Here is a 24,782-nt window from a genome sequence, read left to right on the forward strand (position 1 = left end):
TTATATATATATTATACCAACCTGCAACAGCTTTCCTCTTTCCACCCAATCAGTTTCAATGAATATTTAACATCATTATTATTATTATTGTTGTTGTTGTTATTGAAAACCGTGGGTGGTGGTAGTTGTAGTAGAGGGTTTGGGGGAAGGGGAAGCAACATGTTTGTTTGATGACAAGAAGGAGGCAATGGGCTGTGGGAGTGTATGAGAAAAGAAAAAAGGAAGAAATTTGGTGTTCAATTTGGAAGTGGAGTCAGAAGAAACAGACAACTGACACACCAACAACAACAAAAAAAAAAAGTAGCAGCAGACAAATGAATCCATGTAACTTGTTTTTTATTCAACAGCCTGGTTATGGGGGAGGGGGGGAGTCAGGGGGAAAGAAAGAGGTTGGGGAACACGCAAGAGATAGAAGTTAATAATAGAGGAGAAAGAATGAGGCATACACGTGTTTTATTGAGATATAATTGTAAGAATTAAATGAAAACAAAAAAAAAAGGGTTTAAAAAAAAAAATTATGTAAATGAAAGATTTGGTAGGGTGGAGAGACCCCTTTAAGAACCATATCCAGCACCAACCAATCATAAATTTCATGACAGTCACTTAAAATCCTCAAAATATCTAAATATTTATTGAGGAATTTTAAGTTAAATTTGTAATAAAATAAATATACATTCTCTGCTGCCCTGACAATTTTGTCCATCAGTGTTGCAGAGAGCAAAAATCAAGATTAGATGAGAGGAAAAAAAGAGAAAAAAAGGTGGAATGTAAGAACACAAGAGGAAACAGTGAAGGATTTAAAATTAAGAATGAAAAATGACAAAAGAAGGAGGTGGGAGACAAAGAAGAAGAAGAAGAAAAAAAAACTTTTTTTTTTTAACCAACAATAGAATTAAATCAACTTAAAATAGAATTTAACAAAAACAAACAAATCCCTTTTAATAATAATAATAATAATATATAGTGTTGTTGTTGCTTTTGTTTTTTATAGATCAAGATTAAAAGTTTTGTTTTAAAGTAAAAAGGTGTGTACCTGTGCGTGTGTGTGTGTGTCTGTGTGTAGGTTGTTTATTGACATCAGAATCTTCTAGATTTTGGCTTTCAACCACACCTCCATCACATTGCAATAGGGGTTAAAATAAAAAAAAGAGAACAAACATTCTTATCAAAGGCAAAGAGCATCATGATATCACCAACTGTACTGCTTTTATTATCATCATTATCATTAATATTATTATTATACAAAAACAAATGCCCCACCAAAGTTGCACTTTTATTTGATCTAACGAAATGAGATAAAACTATTGAAATACATATTTTTTTTTTCTTGTGTCCAACACTTGTTGTTTAGTGTTGGTCTTCTTTGTTTAATATTTCTGGGATCTGTTTTAACGAGGCACAAGGTCAAATGATTATCACTGATAATTAGCTTTATCAAACGCCAAAAGGATGGAAAGTAACCTGTCTCTCCATGAGATTTGAATTTAGAATGTAAAACAGAGAAAGTTGTTTACTACAAACATCTAAAGGTCTTAATATTAGGACAGAGAGAGAGAGAGAGAAAATGAGACATTTATAAGAATAAACAGCCACAGGTAAATCCAAGAAGGTAAACTCAAAATTACTAATCTAGCTTCCAGCAGAGCACTAATTATGTTAATTAGATAATCTAGTTTGGTGAAGTTCTTGTAATTAATGACTATTGTTACAGTCTTTGTCGACAGAGTGAGGCAGATGGGCAGTCTCTGATGAGTTGTCCAAGATAGGACCAAAACTAATCAAGCCAATCCATATTTAAAACATCAATTCAACTGCACAGCACAAAGACATCAGCTGAAGTTGTCTTCCCGACGACCCTCTCTCTCTATCTCAGCTTCATCAAAACTACCTCCAAACTAATAACAATTATTTCCAACATAGAAACAAGGCCACACATTTTCGGGAGAGGAGATAGTCTTTCAACAGGTCGTTTGATTTAATGAGTCAAGAAGCAGGAAAAGTAGTGTTGGTCATGGAGGGATTTGAATGCAAAACATAACTAAACACTGCAAGCTATAACTACCATTTCTACTACAGCACAGTCTTCAATGGTTGAGACATCTTGCGAGGGAGGGATAAGGTGCTTTAGATTAATGCTAGTCTTTATTAGTTATTGACTCAGATTGATTCCAATGCAGACAGCAAAGAGACATAAAAGAAAAAAGTCTATTAGAATTGGTTTTAGCATCCACCCTGGGTACAGAGCTAAAGGATGGGATAAAGGTGCAAGATTGGGCGAGCGTGATTGTTGGGAAAATAAAAGGAAACAATGATCCAAGAGAGATTTGAACTCCTAATTTAGAGATAGAAATAAACGCCTCATTTTTTTTGTCACTCACTCAATTCAAAGGGACATACCTAAATACTTTAAGGATTTGTAATGTCCTTACTACTAGCTTTGCTCTTACATGGACAAAAAAAAAAAGAAAAAAAAAAGGGTGGGGCATAATCAGTTCTACTGGTCTCAGTACATAACTGGTATTTAACAACTCTGGAAAGGTGAAAGGCAAAGTTTACCTCAGTAAGATTTGAACTCAGAACAAGTAAAAGCCAGAACTAAACACTGCAAGGCATTTTGTCCAATGTATTATGCTCTTCTATAATTTCTTACATAAGGCCATAAATTTCTGAAGGGGAAAGAAGCCAGTCAACTAAATTGATCCATTCCTTGACTGTGTTTATGTCATCCACCACGGAAAGATGAAAGGCAAAGTAGACACTAATGGAATTTAAACTCAAAAAATAGCAGGACATGACTACAAACTACAAGGCATTTGGTTCACTCAACTGGTACTGCTGTTTACCAATTAGTACAACTGATCACTGTGTGAAGCATTCCTTATAACAATAACAACAGGAGGAAAAGTAGTAATAACAAAGAAGAGGAGCAGCAGCCTGAATAGTTATGGATTAAAACAGCTGAACAACAATCTGAGGTCCGACAGATATAGTTTAAGAAAAATATAGACTGGGTGTGAAGAAAACATTTTAATAAACTCCTCAGAAAATTTTAGACATGTACAGAGTATAAATGTGAAACATGCTTTTCTTTGATTTGTGTGTATATATGTGTGTATGTATTTTATGTGTGTGTGTGTATATATATATATATATATATATATATTCAGTCATTAAACAGTAGCAGCACTGCTTTGAGTATTGTCAACTACATCAAACCCCATGTATATTTTGACTCTAGAAAAATGAAAAGTAAAGAGAACTAAGCCAGGACCTGAATACAACATTTGCAGAGGAATGCAACCAAACTACTGCTTAGTATTTGGTCCGATGCTATTAATTCTGCTGGCTACAGACAGACAGACAGGCATGCACAGACACACACACACACATACACACACACTCCTGTAGGCGATTCCCTGTAATATATTATCACAGAAGTTTGGTCTTAAAAGATTCCAAAACTAGACCATAGTGTCAGACAAGATTATGAAATTTTTTAAAATGCTAAACAAATAGAATAGTGGAGTCCCTGCCTTCTGGCACTGGTTGCAAAACAAACACACATAACAAAACTTGTAGAGCTGTGATGAGCTGCCAACAGATCTCTATGGAGTTGCTCATGACTTGCTTGAAAAAGTAACCAAATCTCCCTCAGTTTACATCTTAACATCATAATAATAATAATGATAAAAAAAAGAAAAGGAAGGGCACAATAAAGTAGTTGACTATGTAAAGGAATTAATACAGTCTAGATGATCGTGGTTGGAACACCTCGATCAAGAATGACATGGAGATAAAACAAGTTATCTGAAACAATGATTTTGTATATCTCTCTTTACTCTTTTACTTGTTTCAGTCATTTGACTGCGACCATGCTGGAGCACCGCCTTTAGTCGAGCAAATTGACACCGGGACTTATTCTTTGTAAGCCCAGTACTTACTCTATTGGTCTCTTTTGCCAAACCGCTAAGTGACGGGGACGTAAACACACCAGCATCGGTTGTCAAGCAATGCTAGGGGGACAAACACAGACACACAAACATATATATATACATATATACGATATGTATATATGTGTATGTAACTATATATATATATATATACACACACATATATATATTTGTGTATGCAAATTTGGTAGGTTTGATACACACACACACACATATATAAATATATGCTCTGCCCCACCCCACCAGCAAGACCACACAAACCAGAGTTATTTCCCATTACTTATCATTCGGCATTTAGTTTTGGGGATTAGTTTCTTTCTATGTCATCATTTTGTACACGTGCACACAATGACAGAACAATGAAAGTAAAAGTGCAAGGAAGTAATCTCCCGCTAGACAAGATGCTTGCATCAGATGGGTGCAAATATCGTTTTCTCCCCCCCCTCCCTTTTTTTTTCTTTCACTGGTTTCAATAACTAGCCAGCAACCCTATTCTTAGTATCAGTTGCAAGAGTTTAGGCAATCTTCGTCTGTAACTTATAAAATGGTGAAGTTTCACCATTCTGTTGTCACTGCACTGCCAATACATAGCATACCTATTTAAATCACCATTTTTATGTCTGCTTTTCCAGGCTGGCGTGACTTGGACAGGTCAACGAACAGACACACGGACAGACACAGTTTACATCTTCCGCAAATCAATCACAAAGTATTGATCAGTACAAGGCTACATTAGAAGACCCTTGGTCAGCATACTGCCCAGCACAATCAAAACTCAAAACATGGTTTGCAAAGTAAATCTCTCAACCACATGGCTAGGCCTATAGATACACATGTACTGACGTATCTTTAAGCAGAAGCAAATTTTAGGAATGTGCATTTTATCATCAAAATATATTGTTGTGAATTAATCCATGGTTTGACTGTGTTACACGGAGGCAGATGGCATCCACCATCCACAGAACACTGCCCCCTACTAGCTGACTTGTCAACCACAGTTCACTCCCACCCAACAGATTAACTGATGCTGGGATTTTATTATCAATGTCGACCTGGCACTGGCTGAAGGTACTAACATTAAAATAACTAATTCCATAACCATATCTCTGGATGGGTGGGGATGAGAACAAGGTGGGGCTGGAAAGTGAACCAAACAAACACTGAACTAGCATAAAATAAATTAAAAAAAAAAAGGGAATATAAATTTTATTCTTTTGAGCTTAAAAAAGTTATATAGACATATATACACACACACACACACACACACACACACTTTCTTTATTTTACTAACTTCAGTTATTGGGCTGCGGCCATGCTGTGGCACCACCTTGTCTGCATGTTTCGTAAGTGAGACAAGCAGGAATAAGGGAGTTAAAAAATAAGAGGGAAGAAAAAAGGATGACAGGTAAGGGAGAGTCAGAAAAGCTAATATACAGGAGAGAGAGACGGGGCTGAGATGCAGGGGGACTGAGAGAAACTAAGTAGGAAAGATGGTCAGAGACACAGAATGAGACAGAAGTGAGAGGAAGTGAGGGCTGACAGCTCGGGTTAAAACAGAAAGAAAGTAACAATAAAAAAAATAATAATAAAAGACAGCTAGAGAAAGACAAGAAAACCAGATAGAAAAGGGTTTTCTGGTGGTGCAAATTGCATGTGCACGAAGGACCGATATATATAAATCCAACCCTGATAGAGGTTTGTCTTACTGTGAACTTAGGAATTGAAACAACAACAAAAACAAAGAAAACGGTATTTGAAGAGGGTTGGTTTTTATCCAGTGAGGAAGCTCAGGGAGGGTTGCAACTGAAAGCAGAGCAGCAACCAGTGAATATTACAATGAACAAGAAGCCTAGCAGTGTCATGGCTGTTGTTGTTGTTGTTGTTGTAGCTGCTGAAAAGTTAGTTACATAGGCCTGTTGGCAACAACAAAAAAAAAAAAAAAAAAAAGGTAACAAAGTGCAGACAAATGTCGTAGCCTCCTCATACAAACTACTTCACAGTCTGAATGCTGCACTGTAACTGCATCTGGTTGAAACGCTGGCGTAGTTTCTCTCGAAGTTCCTGTCGCAAGCGAAGGTTGACTGTTTCATTCTCTCGGAATCGCTTAATCTCTTCTTCTGAAATCACATCGTCCTCTGATAAATGAGAAGACTGAAACACACAACAGAAATAGAAAAGATAGAAATTCAAATGAGACACGATTACTTCCTCCTCACTACAGCTCTAAGTTTAATTAATTAGAAATTTTTGTCTATTAATACTACCTATTTCTTTATTACCCACAAGGGGCTAAACATAGAGGGGACAAACAAGGACAGACATAGGTATTAAGTCAATTACATCGACCCCAGTGCGTAACTGGTACTTTATTTTATCAACCCTGAAAGGATGAAAGACAAAGTTGACCTCAGTGCAATTCGAACTCAGAACATAAGAATGGACGAAATACTGCTAAGCATTCTGCCCAGCATGCTAACAATTCTGCCAGCTCACAGCCATTGTAAACATCATTATTGTTTAACGTCCGCTTTTCATGCTGGCATGGGTTGGATGGTTTCACTGAGAACTGGCAAACCAGGAGGCTGCACCAGGCTCCAACCTTGATCTGGCAGAGTTTCTACAGCTGGATGCCCTTCCTAATGCCAACCATTCCAAGAGTGTAGTGGGTGCTTTTACGTGCCACAGGCACGGGGGCCGATCATGCAGCACTGGCATAAACATAAATACTTCCTGAGGAGTTCGCTTTATAAATATAAATCTTCCAGGTTGTTGATCTCCTCTTTAAAGGTTTCTAATGACTTGTGAACACTATTCCACGGATGCCACGGAACAGATGCAGCAAAATGTTCTCAAACTTCTTCTTCCAGCACACCCTCTCATCATGTCCCACTATGTTAGTTTACCTACCATGTGATGAATATAATGTAATATGGCTGGGTAACCATAGAAGAGACAGCAGACATACATTATTTGTTATTAAATAGTTCAAATGCTGTCTTTATCAACTTTGCATTTCCTCCTGCTGGGGTCAATAAAATGTGGTACAAGTCAAATACCGAGGCTGATACAATTTCCTCTTCTCGCTGCCAGCATTTCTGACTTTGTGCCTATGTAAGAAAATTTAGTCTTACATTTTTAATAAGGAGAGGCTTGGCTCCTTCTAACCAGTAACTCAATTGTAGACACTTTTAGGGACACACCCACGTATCATCCTCAAATGACACGGCTGCTCAAAATTTCTTTTTGGCTATAAACATTGCTAAAAACAAACTCCTGTCTACAACAAATTTGTGGATGGTGAATAGCAAAACATTCTAAACATGTTATTTAGTTGGTTGTGATGACTTCAAAATTCCTTGTCTTTTTTTTTTTTACAAACCTTGCATAATGCTACATTTTCTCTTGTACACTCCTACATGGATCCCCGTTTAATGTAGACTCCCTTATTGGTTCATTGCTAAAATTTTTATTTTGAACACACCTGGTTTTAAATTAAGGGTATTGCTACATTAGAAGTACCAGTGGGGGGTGGAGGAGGGGTATAGCTGTGCTATACTTAATGATGGAAAGTACTTATTGAACAATTTTTTACTCCATTAGAATGTTGAACCAAATTCGATGACTGGCACCCGTGCCAGTGGAGCGCTAACAGTGCCATCCAAGCAGGATCACTGCCAGAGCAGCTGTGTCTGGCATGTAAAAAACACCATTTGCGAGCATGGCCGTAGCCAGTACCGCCATACTGGCCCTCGTGCCGGTGGCACTTTAAAAGCACCCACTACACTCTCGGAGTGGTTGGCGTTAGGAAGGGCATCCAGCTGTAGAAACTCTGCCAGATCAGATTGGAGCCTGGCGCAGCCATCTGGTTTGCCAGCCCTCAGTCAAATCGTCCAAGCCATGCTAGCATGGAAAGCGGACATTAAACGATAATGATGACAATACATACACATATATACATACACACACACACACGCACACATGTGCGAGGGGTTGGTGAAAAGTTCCTGGCTTTAAAGGTATTGTGAAAGGCCATGTTGGAGGCCCAACCTTCCAAGTTCTTCTACAGGGCTTAGAAAAACTGAAGGACTGCTACAAGTGTGTGAAACAGAGGGGTACATGTTGAATAAAATTATAGTTAAGTAATTGCCCTGTATTTTCTTTTACCCAAAGCCAGGAAGTTTTCAGCAACCCTCGTGTGTGTGCATCATCATCGTTTAACGTCCGCTTTCCATGCCAGCATGGGTTGGACTGTTTGACTGAGGACTGGCAAGCCAGGAGGCTGCACCAGGATCCAATTTCTTCTGGCAAAGTTTCTACACTGGATGCTCTTCATAAAGCTAATCACTCCGAGAGTGTAGTGAGTGCTTTTACATGCCAGTCAGGCAGTACTGGCATCGGCACCCTCAAATGGTGCTTTTTACGTGCCGCCTGCACAGGAGCCAATCTGGCGGCACTGGTAACAACCACACTCGAATGGTGTGCGTGTGTGTGTGTGTGTGTATATATATATAAACATGGCTTCAAACCAAATTTGAGTCTAGCTTTCTCAAAGAAACAAAAACACTACGTAAAAGGAGCAGGAGTGGCTGGGTGATAAGTAGCTTGCTTACCAACCACATGGTTCCGTGTTAATTCCCACTGCGTGGCACCTTGGGCAAGTGTCTTCTACTATAGCCTCAGGCCGGCCAAAGCCTTGTGAGTGGATTTAGTAGACAGAAACTGAAAGAAGCCCATCGTATATATATATTTATGTGTGTGTGTGTGTGTGTGTGTATATGTTTGTGTGTCTGTGTTTGTCCCCCCCAAAATCGCTTGACAACCAATAGTAGGGTGTTTACGTCCCCGTAACTTAGTGGTTCGGCAAAAGAGACCGATAGAATAAGTACTAGGCTTACAAAGAATAAGTCCTGCAGTTGATTTCCTCGACTAAAGGCGGTGCTCCAGCATGGCTGCAGTCAAATGACTGAAACAAGTAAAAGAGATATCATTATCACCGTTTAACGCCTGCTTTCCATGCTGGCATGGGTTGGAAACTTTGACTGAGGGCTGCACCTGAGCCAGAGGTTAGACTAGGCTCAATCTGATCTGGCAAAGTTTCTACAGCTGGATGTCCTTCCTAATGCCAACCACTCCAAGTGTGTAGTGGGTGCTTTTACTCAACTAAAGGCAGTGCTCCAGCATGGCTGCAGTCAACTGATTGAAACAAGTAAAAGAGTAAAATACTTACATCTAACATATCTTGTAACGATAAAGTCTCTTTCTGGAGTCTTCTCTCAGGCCGCTTCTGGAAGTAGTACTCATTTCTGTTATTCAATTTATTACACTGGAAAAAGAATAAAATAATCTACAAAATCAGGTTACCAACTAATGATGGCCTCTCACAACCATTTTAATGTTGTGAGTGGCTCCAACTGTTTAATCAACAGATTTATTTACTCATTAAATTAACAGGGAAGAGGATAAAAATTCCCAAAATTTGTCATTAAAATTACTTTGGGCAGAATTAGTTGGACACTTTTGTAATGATGTTAAGCCTTATCATTGGTCATCCTGCAGGCTCCCCTAACAGATTCCATCAATACAGCAACCCTCGTTGTCAGTGTCGAGTCCAGTTTGCTGGACATTGTTGTAGAGCTGAAAAAGAGGTAATTTTTACTCTTCTCCTCTGGAAGCCATCTACTCGCAATACCAGAGGGCGCACACTCTCCTACCCTGATGTAATCTCCAGGGATACAGGCATCCAGCAACAGGACCTCCGTAATGCCATGATGGACCGTGAAGTCTGGTGTAGCATGGTAAATTCCATTGTCTCGACCACGGTCGAACAATGATGATGATCAATACAGAGTATTGTCATAATAGGAAGCCCACAGCAATGAAGGAGTTGAGGCAGAGAAAATAGGGCCTAAGCAAAACAGAAGAGGTATGAATTGATCTAGTCCAGGCTGAACACTGTTTGTTCACTCAGAAACTGGATACCTACAACTGGATTGTCCAACATGTCTCTTTTTCCAAGACAGTACCATGCAATTTTATCAAAATTTGGCTGTATTATGTAGAGAGCTTATCGGCAGTTCAAAAGACTTTTTTTCATTACCTCAAATGATTTAACAGAGCAGTATGGACAATTATGTGTGTGTGTGTGTATGCGTGCATGCACACACAGACACTAAGAGTTAGGTATGCCCTAAAACCAAACACTACAATTATCTCATGTGACCATTCATAAGATGGTAATCTTAGATATATTTGTGGTGGTGGTGGTGGTGGTGGTGGAGATGCAGTGTTCACAGCTGGAACTAAAGATCTGCTCAATCACAGGTATCATATTTATTCTTTAACCCTTTCGTTACTGTATTTATTTTGAGATGCTCTGTGTTTCTTTCAATTACTTTATATATAACAAAGAATTTAGTAAAATAACTTTGTTATCATTCAGCTAGTGTTAGGAACATAAATTGTGACTAAGGTTTGGTGGAAGATTTTAATTCAAAACTTATGAATACAAGACATTTGTATTACAGAGCCGGTTTCAGCCGGGTTGGTAACGAAAGGGTTAAAGTAATCCTGAAATTTACCTTACAATTTAGCATATTAACCACTTTACTAATGAACTACCAATGAACTACCATTACAGGTAGTTCATTGCAAACTTCCCACACCTGCCACATGCACCACCAGTGGTACATTCTCGTAATTTCAGAAAATATTTCATTCTGTATCTCTGACATGGTTTTGAGAATATTTAAATAACGTCAGCGCTAAATATTAAAGTTTAATTATGAAATAATGTAAAAATGCAACAAAGTACATATCCTTGTAATTAAAAAGTATGCAGCATGACTAGAAATATGTTGCATCACCGGTAAATTCCAATAACAGGCTGTAGCAGTTACTGTGTTAACCCTTTTGATACCAACCCAGCTGAAACCGGCTCTGGCTCTGTAGTACAAATGTCTCATTTTCGTAAGTTTTGAATTAAAATCTTCCACCAAACCTTAGTCACAATTTATGTTCCTAACACTAGCTGAATGATAACTAAGTTATTTTACTAAATTCTTTGTTATACTTAAAATTAATTGAAAGAAACACAGAGCATCTCAACAGAAATATGGTAACAAAAGGGTTAAAATATATAACAGAGAAACAATTCTTAACCCTTTTGATACCAACTCGGCTGAAACCGCTTCTGGCTCTGTAGTAGAAATGTCTTGTTTTCAAAAGTTCTGAATTAAAACCTTCCACACTAGCTGAATGATAACTAAGTTATTTTACTAAATTCTTATACTTAAAATTAATTGAAAGAAACACAGAGCATCTCAACAGAAATATGGTAACAAAAGGGTTAAAATATATAACAGAGAAACAATTCTTAACCCTTTTGATACCAACTCGGCTGAAACCGCTTCTGGCTCTGTAGTAGAAATGTCTTGTTTTCAAAAGTTCTGAATTAAAACCTTCCACACTAGCTGAATGATAACTAAGTTATTTTACTAAATTCTTTGTTATATTTCAAGTAATTGAAAGAAACACAGAACATCTCAAAATAAATATGGTAACAGAAAGGGTTAGTAGATTTTCAGAACCTATGGCCAACCCAACACTGCATTATTCAAGCTGAAAAAGGAGCCTTTGTGTAGTTCCTCCGGCCAAAGAGGAGATCCTATGCAGCTACACAAACTCCAAGAAATAACAGCCAAATTTCCAACGAATTGCATAAAATGAGAAGGAAACCTGCCTCGCCAAGATAATGTAGTCTCGGATATACTGCAGCTTTCAAAATGACACAACAACGACAGCTTGAACACTGTTGGTCAGACATCTACCCAATGAAAGTTAGCCTATGGTTAAATACTAATAACAGACTTTACTAATAATAATCCTTGTTTTTAATTCAGTGCAGATCCCAGAACGCCGATCATTGCCACAAAGATCATTTTTAACCTTTTAGTGTTTAAACCGGCCATATCCGGCCAAAATATTCTACCTTATTTTATGTTTAAACTAGTCCGGTATGGTCATTCATAGCTATCTTATTGTGTCATTTTAAGAATAAACAATCACATCATTGAAATCTCAAAGCTATGAAATGATGCAAGATTAATTTTACATGGTGTGAATACATAAGCTTTACATTTGACAGAATAATCTGAATGCTAAAGGGTTAAAGGAGATAATTAAGATACAAAATTCTCAGCAAGGTTTTATCAAGATTTATGAACTTACCTGATCAGGGGACTGATCCTTTAGAGTAGAATTTCGATTTACCCGACAATTATTCCAAGGGCTAAGACCTAGAGACACTGAATTTTCTAAACCATCACAGTCACCTGGAAAATATATAAAAAGCCATATCACAAGAGGTTCAAACTGAAGTTACACACGCACACTTCATTTATAAAATGAGACACCAGTTTCTGTCCCCCCCCCGTTTCACTAAAACCTTTCGTCATCCAACACAAGATGACCTCTTCCAATGCCTCCTCCCCTTTTATTGAAATCCTTTTATTTGTTTCAGTCATGTTGACTGCGGCCATGATGGAGCACCGCCTTCAGTCGAACACATTGACCCCAGGACTTATTCTTTGTAAGCCTAGTACTTATTCTATCAGTCTCTTCGCTGAATGGTTAGATTACGGGGACGTAAACACACCAACATCGGTTGTCAAGCAATGGTGGTGGGACAAACACACACACATATATATTCGACAGGCTTTCTTCAGTTTCTGTCTACTAAATCCACTCACAAGGCTTTGGTTGGCCCGAGGCTATAGTAGAAGAAACTTGCCCAAGGTGCCACACAATGGGAATGAACTCAGAACCATGTGGCTGGTAAGCAAGCTACTTACCACACAGCCACACCTGCACCTATCCTTTTTTGGTCTTGCAAGTAGTTGGTGACCCTGTCAGTGCAGGTGCCACTTAAAAAGCACCCAGTCCACACTGTAAAGTGGTTGGTGTTAGGAAGGGCATCCAGCTGTAAAAATCCTTCCAAAACAATCACAGAAGTCTGGTGCAGGCTTCTGCCTGGCCAGCCCTTGTCAAACTGTCGCACCCGTGTTAGCATGGAAGGCAAACGTTAAACAATGATGATGATTTTACATTGATTACTGGCAGGCAAATCATATACATATCATCATCGTTTAATGTCCATTTTCCATGCTGGCATGTGTTGGACGGTTTGACTGAGGACTGGTAAGCCAGTGACTGCACCAGGCTCCAGTCTGATCTAGCAATGTTTCTACAGCTGGAAGCCCTTCCTAACGCCAACCACTTGGAGAGTGTAGTGGGTGCTTTTTACGTGCCACTGAATTAGGACTATATAAAATCATATAAGAAAACCATATCCAAGTTCATTAGAATGGAAAAATGATTTTACTCCCAAAAGCAGTCACTCCTCAGGTCAAATTTCTAAAAAAACCTAAAAACTAATAATTGAAAGTTTAACTTACCTCATAATATAAGGAATAAAAAATAAGGATAAAAATATATAACTAAAGAAACAAAACCTGTAATGTAATCCCTAAGTTAAGGACATTAATATTAAAAGTTATGAACTAAAATGTTCAAATAGAGTATTATTGTGAACATGATTAATTCATTATGGAGAAGGTAAATAAATGTAAATCCGTGTTAGTGTATAATGTCGATATTGTTTAGAATAAATTTAAAAAACATGACTTAACACCAACCACTCAGCAGAGTGGACTTAATGCTTTTTATGTGACACAAGCATGAGCGAGGTCAGTTTTGGCAAGGTTTTTATAGCTGACTACCCTTTCAAATGTCAACCATTTACAGTGTGGGCTGGATGCTTTTTAAGTGGCACCTGCACTGATGGTCATTAAGTACCTTGCAAGACAAAAAAAAGTCATGTTTTTTTAATTTATTCTAAACAATATTAACATTCATCTTTTATTAACTTTATCCACTAACACGGATTTACATTTATTTACCTTCTCCATAATGAATTAATCATGTTCACAATAATACTCATATTTAAATATTTTGGTTCGTAACGTTTAATAAAATTAATGTCCTTAACTTAGAGATTACATTACAGGTTTTGTTTCTTTAGTTATATATTTTTATCCCTTATTTTTTATTCCTTATATTATAAGGTAAGTTAAACTTTCAATTATTAGTTTTTAGGGCTTTTTTAGAAATTCGACCTGAGGAGTGACTGCTTTTGGGAGTAAAATCATTTTCCCATTCTAATGAACTTGGATATGGTTTTCTTATCTGATTTTATATAATCATAATTCAGCCATGAAACGTGCGTAGTCAATGTACAAGTACTTACTTTTATACATTATATTATAGTATTAATTTTTATGGTTCAATTTATACTTTATTTGACTTTAGATTAATATTTTTTTGATGAATGTTTCTTTGTGTAATATTCGCTGTGATTTTAAAAGTATTTGCTCTTCTATATTATATGATTGTAATAATCTCACAGTTCAATATTATATATTATTAAAATTTTAGACTAGTATTTTGTATGGTATGTCTCACAGCATGGTTTTGGAAGGGTTCTTCATTGACTGAGTTGTGGAATGGTGGTTTGTCTCTAAATTAGTTATATACATATATTATATATTACGAAATTCGGCATAATATTATTATACTGAATTTTACCTGTAAGGTTGGAATAATAATTTATTCCCTAATATTATTATTATTACTATATATATATATTATATATATATATATATATATATATATATATATATATATATATATATATATATACACACACACACACATACACGCACACGTAGAGGCACAATGGCCCAGTGGTTAGGGCAGCGGACTCGTGGTCGTAGGATCGCGGTTTCAATTCCCAGACCGGGCGTTGTGAGTGTTTATTGAGCGAAAGCACCCAAAGCTCCACGATGTTACGGCAGGGGGTGGGTGGCGATCCCTGCTGTACTCTTTCGCCACAACTTTATCTCACTCTTTCTTCTGTTGGCCTGCTCGCTTAGCCAGCGGGGTGGCGTCATTTGAAGGCTAAAACAATGCGAAGCGCATTGTGACCAGCAATGTGTGGCAACATCTGATAGCCTGTTCGGTCACGGTGATCACGGTGATACACACACACACACAATCCCTGCTTATGACAATTATTTGCTTGGGAAGAGGATATTAAAATATTAGGAGAGCATGTATGTGATTGTGTGTACATACATATGCATTTTTGTTTATTTTCAAGGCTGTTCTCCCATGCTAATGTGAGTTACAGGTATGCGTTATCAATGCATTGTTTTACAGCCAAATCCCCTTCCTGTTGCTAACCCCTACCAGTCTTTCCAGGACGGGTTCATCTATTCCTCATTGTACTTAACTCGTTGAATCTTTGTCAAACCACTCATCCCATGCCAGCATTAAACATAGACATTAAATGATGATCATCATCCTCATGTTCATCTTCAAAAGTGCAAACCCAGCAAAAAAAGTTTTTTAATACCAATAAGCGCAGGAGTGGCTGTGTGGTAAGTAGCTTGCTAACCGACCACATGGTTCCGGGTTCAGTCCCACTGCGTGGCATCTTGGGCTAGTGTCTTCTGCTATAGCCTCGGGCCGACCAATGCCTTGTGGGTGGATTTGGCAGACGGAAACTGAAAGAAGCCTGTCGTATATATGTACATATATGTATGTGTATGTGTGTTTGTGTGTCTGTGTTTGTCCCCCTAGCATTGCTTGAAAACCGATGCTGGTGTGTTTGCGTCCCCGTCACTTAGCGGTTCGGCAAAAAGAGACCGATAGAATAAGTACTGGGCTTACAAAGAATAAGTCCCGGGGTCGATTTGCTCGACTGAAGGCGGTGCTCCAGCATGGCCGCAGTCCAATGACTGAAACAAGTAAAAGAGTAAAAGAAATGACAACACCACCACCACCACTTGTAGCTCAGCACTTTTTGGAGAAAGCTAACTGTAAATACACACACACACACACACACATATATTGGACAAGCTTCTTTTAGCCTTTGTCAACCAGATCCACTCAAAACCGAAATGTCTTGCTACAGAATATGAAAATAGCATTTACCTTTTTGATGAAGAAAGTCTTCTAAACACATCACATCTGCATTCTCATTGGAACCTTGTAGTCCACAATTTTCACAGCCTTCTGCTCCTGATGAATACCCACAATCACTTCCGTTACTTGTCGTATAGTTGGAACCAACAGAATTTAAAGTTGTAGTAGTTGATGAGGACGACGATGAAGATGATGACGACGAAGAGGTGGCCATCCTATCTACGTTATGAACCAGGTCGCAACACCGCCCCATGTTGTAGTACTCAGCGTCCTCATCATCATCATCATCTGCCTCTGTAGTCATTGTATGCTTGCTATTGCTACTGCTATTACTACTACTACTACTGCTGCTACTACTGCTACTACTACTACTAGTGGTTTTAGTGGCGATGTTTGAAGTTGTTGTTGGCCGACATCTGCGACCGCACCGGTGTGTTAGCAGAGATGGTGGCGATGTAGACTGCTCTCGTTGTAGTACCCTAGATTTTGACACAGCCTTACCACAACAGGGCGCCTTCATATCTGCCACCTTTCGATAAATTTCATTGGCTGCCTTCTGACAGTTCTCTATGGAAACCAGTTTCATGTCATGATCGCTTCTGGAGATTTCCTTGTGACGACCATTGTAAATTCTAGAACTTTTCTTTGGACTATTATCACACTAGAAAAAGAATACAAAGATGAAAAAGAATATAAAGAATACTAAATAGGTAGCAATTCTAATAACAAATTAGTGAAATAAATAAAAACAGGTCAACTAGTGAAATTCAAATTACGATATATGTAAACAAAGTTTGCTTTGTAGGAAAAGTGTTGAGATGTATTGAAATATACAGATAAGGAGATAGTTTATTCTCAAGTGCAGAATAATGCATGAATAGGATAGAACATCCTTATATTGCAGAAAAATTTGTCAGCAGCCAGCCACGAGACTCGAACTCACATCTCTGTGATTACTGGTCAAGTGCTTTACCATTAAGCTAAACTGCCCACTCACAAATTTTTCTGCAATTTTTGACTGGTAATCACAGAGATGCGAGTTCGAGTCTCGTGGCTGGCCGCTGACAAATTTTTCTGCAATATAAGGTTAATGTCCTATTCATGCTACTCATGCATTATTCTGTGCTTGAGAATAAATTATCTCCATATCTGTATATTTCAACCACTGAATGTTGATTTTGGATGGCACACAAGGCTGCAAAGTGCTGAGAGTTGTTGACAGAAGACATGATAAAGGTAGACAACGGAAAAGTTGTGAGTTTAGTTTTGAGACTGTCAGACCTACAAAGTGACAGGCAAGACCCTAACACAAAAACTGTACACCTCACTGAGAAAGTCTTCTAGAGTTACTGGAATAACAAAAATTTTCATTATTGACTAATATTACAAGTGCAACAGCTAGAATAAGAATAGGATGGAGAAAGTTCAGAGAGCTTTTACCAGTTGGCAACAAAAAGTTACTCTCTCTGAGTGAAAGGAAGATTGTATGATGCATGTGTAGAAAGGTAATGCTCCATGATAGTGAGACTTGGGCCCTAAATGCAGAGGAGATACAAAGACTAGAGAGGAATGAAGCTGGTATGCACCACTGAAAGGCGGAGAGCTGGCAGAAACGTTAGCACGCCGGGTGAAATGCGTAGCCGTATTTCGTCTGCCGTTACGTTCTGTGTTCAAATTCCGCCAAGATTGACTTTGCCTTTCATCTTTTCGGGGTCGATTAAATAAGTACCAATTACGGACTAGGGTCGATATAATCGACTTAATCCGTTTGTCTATCCTTGTTTGTCCTCTCTGTGTTTAGCCCCTTGTGGGTAGTAAAGAAGTAGGTATGCACCACTGAATGTGCAAGACCAGTGTACAAGTGCAACAAAGCACTGGTGTATAGAGGAAAAAAGTTAGGCATAAGAGGAATTAGAAACAGTCTGCAAGAGAGAAGATGGTGCTGTTTAATTGTGTGATGCATATGGGTGAGGACAGTTGCATGAAGAAGTGTTGATCACTTAAAGTAGAAAAAAATTGTGGAAGAGGGTGGCTGAAGAAGACATGGGACAAAGTACTGAAGGCTGATCTCAAAACATTGAGCCTCACAAAAGAGATGACAAAGGACTGAAATAGCCGGTGCATTGTTGTACAAGAAAACCTGCCCACCACAACAAAACTGATATTCTAAAACCACCATTGTAATGCATGTCCATGAGGGGCTCTGCCCCATCCACCTTCTCCCACCTACATCACATTCCCTAACACCCATCACTTCCTCTATCACTTGAGAGCAGATCAGGCGGGCCCATACTACACCCCTGGTATTATCAGTTACCTTTACTTCCTCCCCAGTCACCTTTCCCCCTACCTACTGTCTCCAATCACCTCCTTTCTGTCCCTCCTCTGCCCTCCACCATCAACTCCTCATTTACCCAGCTACCACCCTCAATGCCCTCACACATCTACTACAACCCCTAACCTCAAGTCACTCCTATACTTCTCTCCATTTGATAGTCACCTCATCCTGTCCACTCACCCAACCCAAGCCTCCATATTACCTCACCTAATCTTACCACCCCCAATGTCCCTCAAGGGCATACCCTGATACATCTCTGCCATCATCACTTTCACTATTACTCTCTTTATCTTACTCTTTGTTTACTAACTGGGGTATCCATGTTTCTACTCTACAGCAAGACACGACACCAATATCTGTTCCCTCTGTACCTTAAATCTCTCAAATAGCACAAAGCCACACACCCTTAATACTACTCCCTGATTTCCCAGTTGGGGAGTTTCTGCTTTGCAAAGTATTCGGTGACCCTGTGGGTGCTGATGCCACATAAAAAAACACATGAATAAAAAGCATTGGTGATGGTACCACATAAAAAGCACTGGTGATGGTACCACATAAAAAGCACTGGTGATGGTACCACATAAAAAGCACTGGCGATGGTACCACATAAAAAGCACTGGCGATGGTACCACATAAAAAGCACTGGCGATGGTACCACATAAAAAGCACTGGCGATGGTACCACATAAAAAGCACTGGTGATGGTACCACATAAAAAGCACTGGTGATGGTACCACATAAAAAGCACTGGTGATGGTACCACATAAAAAGCACTGGTGATGGTACCACATAAAAAGCACTGGTTATGGTACTACATAAAAAGCACCCGATACATTAGGAAGGGAATCTAACTGTAGAAACCATGCCAAAACAGACTCTGGAGCTTGGTGCAGCTCTCCAGCCTTGCCAGCTCCTGTCAAACCATCCAACCCATGCCAGCATGGAAAATGGACATTAAATGATGATGATCGTCTTTTCTTCACTGCATTCTTTTTAATTCATTTTTTAACCCTTTAGCATTCGGATTACTCTGCTAAATATTTATTTATTTTGTTTTAATTTAATCCTGCTTTATCTTGTAGCCTTGAGATTTCGCTTGTGTGATAGTATATTTTTGGAATGGCATTACAGTGTAGGTGTGAGAGACAGGATCTAGCTGGTTTGAACACGAAACGAGTATTTGGGCCAGATCCGGCCAGTTTAAATGCTAATAATGGGTTTAAGCATTAAAAAGCTACTTTGAAAGAATGCAGCTAACACTGTATAAGTCAATAATATTTTAATTATTTCAACTACAGGAGACAACTTCAGACATGTTTTGATCTTATTAGACCTCCTCAGTGAAGCATAGACTTGTGCATGCAGAAATAAAAATGAGAGAACCACTAATTAAATGTACAATGTAGCAGACAAGAATATGAAATAATTAACAAGCTTAAAATTAGGTACAAACTAACAGAGCATATGAAGGCATCAAATGATCATTTCTTAGAATTCTGGGTTTTGTAATAAAAACTACTACAACATTCAGTCCCATCTCACAGTAAGCAGTTATCCTGCATGGTCTCCTCTAAGCATGCAACTTAACCAAATGTACAAAGCTATTATATCCACAGAGAACATTAGAACTTGGAGGAAAACCCTACCAGTTTGTAGATGAAATACTTGGAATGATAGAATATGGCACTTCTCTACTTCATCCATTGATTTAATTAGACAAGGCCAGTTGTAGCGATGGAAGATGGGATGATGTCTTGATCAAATGACTTATTCAAAACTTTTATTTAATAAACCGTGAAGAGATGAAGGACAAAGTTGAAATCAGTGAAACTTTGAATGAAATACTACAGAGTATTTAGTCCATAATTCATCATCATCATCGTCGTTGTTTAACATCTGCTTTCCATGCTGGCATGGGTTGGACGGTTTGACCGAAGATTGGCAAACCAGGAGGCTGCACCAGTCTCCAATCTGATCTGGCAAAGTTTCTATAGCTGGATGCTCTTCCTAACACCAACCACTCCCAGAGTGTAGTGGGTGCTTTTACGTGCCACTGGCATGAGGACCAGTCACACGATACTGGCATTAAGGCAGCAAACTGGCAGAAACGTTAGCACGCCGGGCGAAATGTGTAGCCGTATTTCGCCTGCCGTTACGCTCCGAGTTCAAATTCCGCTGAGGTTGATTAAATAAGTACCAGTTACGCACTGGAGTCGATATAATCGACTTAATCCGTTTGTCTGTCCTTGTTTGTCCTCTCTGTGTTTAGCCCCTTGAGGGTAGTAAAGAAATAGGTACTGGCATTGACCACACTCAAAAAGTGTTTTTTACGTGCTACCTGCACGGGAGCCAGTCCGGCTACACTGGCAACAGCCACGCATGAATGTTGTTTTTCATGTGCCACCTGCACATGTGCCAGTAAGAAGATGCTGGTAACGATCATGCTCAAATGGTGCTTTTTACGTGCCACCGGCATGGGAGCCAGTCAATGGCCCTGGCAATGATCGGGCTCAGATGGTGCTTAATGAAAATAATCTATAAAGTATCATTGTGAATGTACTCTTTACCAAATGCCCACAGCTGGTACATTCACTGAGAAAAGTTGAAGGACTCAGAGGAGAAAAAGCAGTCCTGCAGTCATTATGTTTCCTAGGAATTCCAAAATTGGTGAGAGGAAAATAAGAAGGGGAAAAGTCCCACCATTAAAGGGTTGTTAGAGTAGGAATTAGAGTATCAAAATATCGAGTTATCTTTAGACCTGATTTGAATGGTTGCAGAAGCATAGATTCTTCTAAAAGGTATTTAATAACCAAAGTAGATTAAGTTCACATGCCAAAAACAGGTACACTCCATCCAACATGCTTTCAGTGTAGTTTTCATCAGCCCAACATCTCTCACAAACTTTGGGTCAATGCAAGGCTACAATTGAAAACATTTGTCCAGAATGCTGCTCAGTGTGAAATAGGACTCAAAATCACATAATTACAAAACGAAATTCTAAATTAAACAAGTAATTAAGTTATCTAATTTTAAAGCTTATATTTTCAATAGAAAATTGAGAAAAAAGACTATCAAATACACTTGTAAAAATCTTAATAAATTTCAATGTACTCTTAATAAAAGTACCATCATAAAATAAGCCCTTACTTTGCACTCCGAGGAAATTTGTTTGGTGAGGGGAGGGGAATCCACTTCGGACAGCTGGATTTTAGCTCGCCGCTTTTTCCTTTTTTCTCGTTTTAGCTCTCGTTTTTGTTCACGTAGTCGTTCCTCTTCGAGTAGTTCTTCACACATTAGTTCCAAGTTAGACACTCCCTGCTTTCGTTCCAATTCCATCTGTTAAGACAAGAATAGATAAAATGAGAAAATAGTGAAACAGAAAATTCTTCACTAAGAATATAAGACAAAAACTTCTTTATTATAAAACGTGGCGGATGCCAGCGCCGCCTTGACTGGCTTCTGTGCCGATGGCACATAAAAAGCACCAACCGATCGTGGCCGCTGCCAGCCTCCCCTGGCACCTGTGCCAGTGGCACGTAAAAAGCACCCACTACACTCACGGAGTAGTTGGCGTTGGGAAGGGCATCCAGCTGTAGAAACACTGCCAGATCAAATTGGAGCCTGGTGCAGCCTCCTGGCTTCCCAGACCCTGGTCGAACCGTCCAACCCGTGCTAGCACGGAAAACGGACGTTAGACGATGATGATGAAAGACAGAAAAAAAGAGCATTTTTACAAGGCCCCAGCAACAGTGCTTTTTACATGAAGCACAAATTGATCAGGTGGAATTTAAACTGAGGACAGTAGTAGTAGTCGTAGGTATCCATTGGTCTTGAGAGGCTATGGGTCTGCCTCCAAAGAAACCATGCCAGCTGCTGATAGTGGTGCAGCATCTGTTATGGCTGTACAGGCCAACACGAGAGTTGCAGCCATGCATTCACCAACAGCATTTGAAGGAGCTACTCATTTCTCCTTCCGTTGAGCGTGCTTTTCTTTGATGGCGAGTTCCTGTTTTTCTTCCGCTCTCTTCATACCTATTTCTTTATTACCCACAAGGGGCTAAACACAGAGGGGACAAACAAGGACAGACATAGGTATTAAGTCGATTACATCGACCCCAGTGCGTAACTGGTACTTAATTTATCGACCCCGAAAGGATGAAAAGCAAAGTTGACCTTGGCGGAATTTGAACTCACAACGTAACGCAGACAAAATACCGCTAAGCATTTTGCCCGGCGTGCTAACGTTTCTGCCAGCTCGCCAGCTCTCTTCATACCCTTTCATAGTATTTGCCTCCAGTGTGGGTGATTATTTGCAACCTCCTCTTATCTCAGGAAGTCCAGATCAAATGACTTCATATCTCTCTTACAGACATCTTTGAAATGAAGACAGGGATTCATTAAATATGACAAAGTCACTAAACCCCAACAACATAAGCATTAGGCTCGGAAGTACAAATATCTGACCCCAAAGCTTCCACATGATTTCAAAACACATTTCAACAATTTAAGGATTTTGATTTGGGACTTACCTCAAAGCCTTTCTTCAAGGCATTAATTCCTAAATAAAACAATATCTGCCAAGTTTGCTCTTCAGCTTTTAATTCCCGCCATATTCGATACATTCTTTCATGTAGATGGATGCCAAGGCAAGTAAGGACCTCTTCCTGGGCAATGTCAAGTGTTTTTGCATGTCTATCACGTCGGCTACTGAAGAAAGAAAAAAAAATTCAGATAAAACAATAAAAATTGAAAAAAAAAAAAATATATATATATATATATAAATAAATAAATCTCAAAAACGTTTTATCAATAAGATTTTTTTTTGTTTTTCAAAATGCTAACAAAACCTCAGTCATGTATTTTAAAGAGAATAATGAGAATATATCTAAAAAGCAATATAAATAACTAGCATTTCGTAGAAAAGCCCTTAAATAGAGATATATAAGGAGTTTAGTTGGAATGTGTACATTGGATTCTTTTACTGAAAACCCTAGCTTATCCAGCCGGTCACTTCAGCATTTACTCACAAGGTTGAGTGCACCAATTGTTATTGGTCATCATCATCATTTAACATCATGCGCAGGAGTGGCTGTGTGGTAAGTAGCTTGCTTACCAACCACATGGTTCCGGGTTCAGTCCCACTGCGTGGCATCTTGGGCAAGTGCCTTCTGCTATAGCCTCGGGCCGACCAATGCCTTGTGAGTGGATTTGGTAGGCGGAAACTGAAAGAAGCCTGTCGTATATATGTGTATGTATATATATATATATGTATATATATATATATATATATTATATATATATATATATATATATGTGTATGTATGTATATGTGTGTGTGTGTGTGTGTGTGTGTGTGTGTGTGTGTGTGTGTGTGTGTGTGTGTGTGTGTGTTTGTCCCCCTAGCATTGCTTGACAACTGATGCTGGTGTGTTTACGTCCCCGTCACTTAGCGGTTCGGCAAAAGAGACCGATAGAATAGGTACTGGGCTTACAAAGAATAAGTCCCGGTGTCGATTTGCTTGACTAAAGGTGGTGCTCCAGCATGGCCGCAGTCAAATGACTGAAACGAGTAAAGAGTAAGAGTATGGATTGGACAGTCTGACATGAGGTGGCAGGGCAGAGGACTGTGCCAGGCTCCAATTGTCTGCTTTCGCATGGTTTCCATGGCTTGATGCCCTTCCTAATGCCAGCCAGGGGTCACCAAGTAACTTGCAAAACAAAGGCCCCCTCAACAGAGAGGGTGAGTAGTATTGAGGGAGATGGCTTTGTGCTAGTATAATAGGGGGATAGAGAATAGGTGTTTTGCTGCAGAGGAGAGACATGGTTACTCTGGGGAGATGAAACCAGTAATTAGAGATGGGGATGAGGTGACTGTAGCAAGTGATAGTGGCGGGGCTATTGTAGATATGTAGAGTGAATTGAGACTGATGGCAAAATAAGGGGTGTTAAAGATGGAGTAAAGGAGAGGGGAGATGGGGAGAGCAATGGTTGAAGGCGCCGAAAGGAGGTAACTTGAGGAAATAGAGAGCAAGGAAGGTAATGAGAGATGGAAGTCATTTGTTTTAAGGGAGGGTCTGTAGTATGTGCTTATTCTCTTCACAGGTGATTGCAGCAGCCAAGTAGTACCATAGATAGAGAAGTGGTGAGTGTTAGGGGAAGAGATGTTAGGGAAGTACTTGACAGAAAAAAAAAAAAATGTGGAGCTGAGGCAGGTCACTGTATGTATAAGCATACCAAGGTGGTTTTAGGATATCATTTATGCTGGGCTGGTCTTCTCGAGCACAGTAAAATGCCAGGTATCTTGGTCTCTTATTTTCTCTGTGAGGCTCAGCATCTTGTGATCAGCTTTCAATATTTCATTCTGTCTGGCACCTGTGCAGGTGGCACGTAAAATGCCAGCTCTGTCTGGCACCTGTGCAGGTGGCACGTAAAAAGCACCCACTACTCTCACGG

The 24,782-nt window shown here is 39.2% G+C and overlaps 1 protein-coding gene across 2 annotated transcripts in view; it reads right to left on the reverse strand.

Annotated features, from left to right (window-relative positions):
* Nucleotides 1-4,402: 4,402 nt before the first annotated feature.
* LOC115213048 (gametogenetin-binding protein 2-like) overlaps nucleotides 4,403-24,782 on the reverse strand; it is a 124,909-nt gene continuing 104,529 nt past the window's right edge. The window contains exons 8-13 of one of the 2 annotated variants that reach the window (XM_029781953.2): nucleotides 22,859-23,036; nucleotides 21,477-21,665; nucleotides 16,002-16,653; nucleotides 12,177-12,280; nucleotides 9,178-9,273; nucleotides 4,403-6,101 (exon numbers count right to left, since the gene is read on the reverse strand). In XM_029781953.2, the coding sequence (XP_029637813.1) occupies nucleotides 5,940-6,101; nucleotides 9,178-9,273; nucleotides 12,177-12,280; nucleotides 16,002-16,653; nucleotides 21,477-21,665; nucleotides 22,859-23,036 (1,381 nt within the window). In that variant the 3' untranslated portion in view covers nucleotides 4,403-5,939. The remainder of the gene's footprint in view (nucleotides 6,102-9,177; nucleotides 9,274-12,176; nucleotides 12,281-16,001; nucleotides 16,654-21,476; nucleotides 21,666-22,858; nucleotides 23,037-24,782) is intronic. The other variant, XM_036504197.1, reaches the window with a different exon arrangement.

This window comes from Octopus sinensis, linkage group LG6, assembly GCF_006345805.1.
Source record: "Octopus sinensis linkage group LG6, ASM634580v1, whole genome shotgun sequence".
Taxonomy (NCBI): Eukaryota; Metazoa; Mollusca; class Cephalopoda; order Octopoda; family Octopodidae; genus Octopus; species Octopus sinensis.